We start from the raw sequence: 6000 nt of genomic DNA, 5'->3' as shown, positions 1-6000 counted from the left end.
ATTCTGGCTTTACCTTAGTGAATTTGAATAAATTAGGGTACAAGACAGATTCATTTATATTGGGTAATCAAGCTAAACAAGTGTTCTACATTCAAGATCCTGAGGATGAAGCATGGTCTGTAGTTCTTGCTAGTCCCAACAAACGATACACTGAAGAAGTCAATCGTGATAATATGGGAGACATTTCTGTCCAACTCCAAGGTTTTTCAAGCACAGTGCCTGTAGTTGATTCAAACAATGCGTCAGATGAAAATGAACCACCATGTGTGCGTGAAGACTGTGATGTTATTTGGGTTGACAATGCTAATATGTAGTTTGGTATGAGTTTTGCAATATTTATTTATTTTTTAGCACCTAATGATTATATAGTTATTTTTACATGTTTGTTAAAATAATTGTTGTTGCTAATGGTATACATTACTGACCTTGTCCAGGGAGTGCTCATTTAGGAAGCACAATTGTCGATTCTAAAATATCATTTTGATTACATACACTATAATAAAACTAATATCTGTCGGTTATCACTATATTTCTGGAGTTCCATTATTTATGGGTAGGAATCTAGACTTATAGTGGATCTGTGTGTTTGGTAAACTGATTGATTTTCTTTGCTGTTATAAACTGATTGACATTAGGTGCTAATATTACAATTACACTCATTTGCTTATTTATCACAACAGTTGTCTTATGTTATAGTTTCTAGTGAATCTATACTTAGTGGTTTTAATCGATACAATGTTTCTTTTTTTTATAGGGATTTGATCGAGAAGGAAAGTTGAGATCTAGCTGCTAGACTCAGGGAGAGGCTCCAAACTGTAGAACAGGACTAGTACTTCAATGGATAATGATCCTTGTGCCCCGGCACCTTCTACAAATACAAATACAACTTCAACAAGTAGAGCCAAAAGGGGGAAAGTATGTCTGACGAAAGTTGCTCAGCGGAGGGCAAAAGGGGTCATCCAACATGTTGATTTCAACGCACGTGGACAGCCAGTGGGTGAGGCAGCAGCTGAAATGCAAAGTTACATTGGCCTCCTTACACGTGATCACGTGAAGATAAACATTAAGAAGTGGAAAGCTGTCCCGCAAGATGTTAAAGACCTGATATGGGACACGGTTAAAGTAAATCTCCAGAAAATATGTTATTTTTGTGTTTTTAGGAATCTTATGTTTGTATAATTTTATTGATTTCATGCTCTTGTAGTCTTCCTACGATGTTCCCGAGCAGTGGAAGGCTGGATGTATGGAATCTGCAAATGCCAAGTGGCGAAGCTGGAAATGTAGAATGTACAATGAATTCATTGTACCATGTCAAGATGACGCCTCGAAGTTGCAAGAACCACCACCGGGAAGTGGCATTCTGCCATTAGAATGGAATCAGTTTGTAGTCACTCGACTGTCGACTGAATTTAAGGTGTTTGATTTTTAAAGATTTTTTAATTGCTTGAAGCTCTGTCTCTTACATCACTACTTTAATATTGCAGAATTTCAGTGCGCAACAAAAGGAGAGACGGAGTAAGAACATATACCCCCATCGACTTTCCCGCAAAGGATATGCTAAATTTGCCGAAGAGTTGAAGGTTGTAAATTCCTTTTTTGCTAAGAGATTATTGAATAGTCGAAACATAGTATGCGGACTCTTTAAGAACCATGCATGAGCAGGTGATGTTGTGTTAGTAGGATGCGTATAACAGTTGAGAAAGGGAAATGGGAATGCTTGCATACACTCTGTAGCTGCTGGGAATGCATCGAATAGTGAACTGACAGTCTTGAATATAGCCTGATTACTTATTCCCTACTGTTAATAGGATGTTGATTTTCATTGACTACTTAAAATATCAAATGCATTTAGGAATCTTGTTCAGGTAGAGACCGTCATGGACAAAAGATAGATTTTATTACCAGTGCTACAAAACCTAGTTTGATAGGCGATTCAATGAGAACTTGAGCTTTCCTGCAGGTGTTTATGAAAGATTAAAGAATGTTATTATTTGCTCTTACATTAATTATAAAAGCAAATGGTGAAGAATTGACCAAAGATCCTTCTCTCATACTTGATACTTGTTTGTCATCGTTTTCTGATAGTGAGAATTAACTGCATCATCTGGTGAACAGAACCTGTATCTTTTTCCAATCTGCAGTCAAATTGAAGTTTTCCCTCTTACTTTAATGTCCCCAACAAATGTTTGCTATTTAATGAACATTTTGCAGTAACTATACTATCTAAATTCATATTATTTGTTTTGTAGACGTCTGATTTACACGGTGATGAAGATATAGACAGAGCTACGATGTGGAAGAAAGCAAGACTGACCAAGGACGGAGAAGTTCAGAATGATAACTTGAAGAATGCTTTCCAGAAAATAGTATGAAATTGCATTATGTTATTTTAATTTAAATTATTCATTAAATTGGACAAATTAATGTTTTAACCATTTAATTGCTTAAAAATAACAGGATGACTGCATAAGGGAAAAGGAGGAAGGCCGAGTTGATTCTTCATCTTGTTCAAGCGATTTGCTATCACGTGCCCTGGAGAAACCTGAACATAGTGGCCGTGTGCGAGGTTTAGGGGCAGGGGTGAAACCCAAATCATTCTTTGAAACACCTAGAGTTAAGAAACAAGAAATTGATGAGAAAGCGCAAACTGAGCTGGAAGAAGCAAAGAAGCAAATAAAAGAACAAGATGGACGCATACTTGTTCTAGATAAAGTGATCTACGAGTTAGTAAGCAGAATTGGAAAACTGGAATCGAAGGTGGGTGATAAGGACGATAAGTCTGAAGGATTAGGCAGCTGTTCTGTGATAAAGCCTCAAAAGATGCAGATTGAAAACGATGAAGACATGAAGGTGGTTGAAAACGCTGAAGACATCAAGGTGGTTGAAAAATCAGTTGGGTAATTTTAATTCTTTCTAGCAGCCTTTTAATATTAATTAATACTTCTAACATATCATGTGTTGTGTATTTAGAAACCTGATAAAAAGACATGTGGAAAAAAGATTGAAAAGGATGAAGACATGAAGGTGGTTGAAAATGATGAAGACATCAAGGTGGTTGAAAAATCAGTTGGGTAATTTTTAATTCTTTCTAGCAGCCTATTAATATTAATTAATACTTCTAACATATATTGTGTTGTGTGTTTAGAGACCTGATAAGAAGACACGTGGAAAAAAGATTGAAAACGATGAAGACATGAAGGTGGTTGAAAACGATGAAGACATTGAGGTGGTTGAAAAATCAGTTGGGTTGGAGGTATTATGTGAATACTTTTGAAAAATATTTTTGGTCTTTTCTTCCTTTCATCTATTTTTGGTCTTTTCTTCCTTTCTAATTGATGTAGGGGAAGGTGGTTAAATTACTTGAAGACGGATCCAAAAAACTTGTAGCTTACGGAACGGTCATGGTTGCTGGAGATGTCCTTCACGGATCTCCCTTTCCTAAAGACTGCTTACGTGTGGCGATTGATGAGGTTGTTGATGATAATGCACGATTACCCAAATCTATTTCAGATGACATGGTTACAGTGGGAAATGCATTAGGAACCCATGTAGCATGGCCTACTCATTTGGTGGTGGAGAAATCAATTGAGGTAATTTTAATTCTTTCTAGCAGCCTTTTAGTATTAATTAATACCTAACATATAATGTGTTGTGTATTTAGAAACCTGATAAGAAGACACGTGGAAAAAAGATTTTGAAAGAGTCCGCGGTGAAGAATTTGTCATCATTGCCTTCGTCATTAGTAGCACTATATTGTATGATGGAGAAGTCATTCGCGGGTGAAGGAATACGTCTTCCAATAGACTTTGAAATGTTTGGGCAAGATCTAAGCGTTTGGATTCTCTTGAAGGATGATGTGATTCCCTTTTGTAATCTGGAACCGATTACAGGGAACAGCATTATCGCATACATTTGGTAAATATCTTATTAAGCTACTATCATTTATAATCGGGATTTCTTATCTAAGTCTGAAATGATTTGTTGACAGCCATTCTTATGGAAAGATGAAGACAGAGGGAAGTCTTGGGAGGTTTATGTTTGTGAATCCATTTACTGTATCTCATAATCGACAAGACTCAACCGAGACAAGAGCCCGCAAACTAGCAGACAGGTTACTTCAGGCTTTATCAAATCAGCTGGTACTCGTTCCTTGCAACGTGGGGTAAGTGAAAATGTTAAGTTAGTAGTTAGTGTGGTATATGTTTTCGCCTACTAATCCAATTTTTTTTATAAAATAGTGGGCATTGGATTCTGACAATCATTGATCTTGAGAAAGATCGTGTCTCTTTGATGGATCCAATTTGTCATCGGAATAAAGATACCCCATGGAAACTCGTCGTTGACACGTAAGTCTTACACACTTTAACTAATCATTTCTGTTATTGATTTTTATAGCTAATATGAAATTTCTGGTTGCCTTTGATTTCAAGTGCGATGAATATTGTGAATGCACGCAAGGGAAAAAAATTCAAGAAAACAGCAAGTTGGGAAGTGGTTAAGGTAGGTATAATTTTCTATTTATGGCTATTACAACTTAATTATGTTTGTTATTGCCAAGTTCCCTAGCATATATGTGAACTGTAAACTGCCACTTATTGGCTGCTCTTGTTGGCTGAAAATCATGCATATGAAGGGGTAAACTGCCACTTATTGACTGCTCTTTTTCGGATTCTTGAATCTTGATAGGGTCCTATCCAGCCTGATGCATCTCAATGTGGATTTTATGTCATCAAGTTCATGAAAGAGATCATAACACGCTATGAACTTAATGCCTACACGTCTCTATCATCGATGGTAACTATATATATTATACTCTTCATCATTTAACTTTCTAATAGAACTTTTGTAATTATTCGTAAAATATATTTATGTACGTATTTCTTTTTACAGTTTAAGAATGTTAAGACATACACCGAAGCTGAAATCGATGATATTCGTGAGGAATGGGCAACTTTTGTGATAAAGCATGTGTTTGCTTGAACTTTAGGTATGATAGCGATATGTTAATGTAAATTTTCTTAGGTGGAAGCTATGGATAATTGAAAGCTGTTGCATTTACATTCATGAAATCCTTTAACTTAATGTTTTATTTGCATAAAAATTTCACATTTTGACTGCATGAAGTTGGTATTATGCAGGAATGGAGCAGATGATAGGAAAGATAGAAGTTCCCGGGAACTACAATCCTTATTTACAACAAGAAGACTACAACATGGATGGATAACCGTATAGATCTCTTGACTTGTGGTATATGTGCTTTATGAACTGAAAATATTAGTTTCTTCTACTCGAACTCGGAGAATGCTGACCTTGTCGTCTTGAACTGCATTTTGTCTGGCCTCGTTGCTTTAAATTACTCATGTATTGGACTGCATTTTGCCCTGTAGATTAACAGATCTTACTTTTGAATCTTTGATGATTGTTTTTGCAACTTCTGAATGTTAATATTATGTTCTCAATGTTATTTTATTATTTGAATTTTTTTCTTTTGAGTTTTAGATATAAATAAAAAGCAAAATTGAGAATATATAAAAAATATGCAGAAAACTGTCATCTATTACATGCAAAACTGTTATCTATGATAAAATAGACAACAAAAATTAAAGGTCATACATAACGGTTAGTAACCGTTATGTATGATAACAATAACGAAAATAATCCGTTATGTATGTGGAGACAAACCGTTATGAATGAAAGTCATAGATAACGGATGTAAGTGTTATGTATCACAATATAAAACCGTTATCTATATCTTACAAAGATAACGGTTTAAACCGTTATAAAAAGTATAAAAAACTGTTAACTATGTTATGAGAAAAAAGAAATATTATATAATAGATAACGGATTAATTCTAATACATAACAGTCGAAAACCGTTATCTATATCTTACAAAGATAACGGTTTAAAACCGTTATAAAAAGTATAAAAAACTGTTAACTATGTTATGAGAAAAAAGAAATATTATATAATACATAACGGATTAATTCTAATACATAACA

At 34.9% G+C, this 6000-nt stretch overlaps 1 protein-coding gene and 1 long non-coding RNA gene across 2 annotated transcripts; both read left to right on the top strand.

The window, feature by feature from the left end:
• Window positions 1-837: 837 nt before the first annotated feature.
• On the top strand, window positions 838-3638 carry LOC131004865 (uncharacterized). The gene is made up of 8 exons (XM_057931654.1): window positions 838-1122; window positions 1205-1414; window positions 1485-1580; window positions 2250-2366; window positions 2458-2877; window positions 2971-3051; window positions 3146-3253; window positions 3342-3638. Exons 1-8 carry the CDS (start codon window positions 838-840, stop codon window positions 3636-3638), a joined length of 1614 nt encoding a protein of 537 aa, XP_057787637.1.
• Window positions 3639-4684: 1046 nt separating this feature from the next.
• LOC131010968 (uncharacterized) lies at window positions 4685-5469 on the top strand. The gene is made up of 3 exons (XR_009096712.1): window positions 4685-4794; window positions 4891-4987; window positions 5139-5469. It is a non-coding gene; the product is annotated as an uncharacterized LOC131010968 (long non-coding RNA).
• The last annotated feature ends 531 nt before the right edge of the window (window positions 5470-6000 follow it).

This window comes from Salvia miltiorrhiza, chromosome 1 (assembly GCF_028751815.1).
Source record: "Salvia miltiorrhiza cultivar Shanhuang (shh) chromosome 1, IMPLAD_Smil_shh, whole genome shotgun sequence".
Taxonomy (NCBI): Eukaryota; Viridiplantae; Streptophyta; class Magnoliopsida; order Lamiales; family Lamiaceae; genus Salvia; species Salvia miltiorrhiza.
This window is presented reverse-complemented; position numbering and strand designations above follow the sequence as displayed.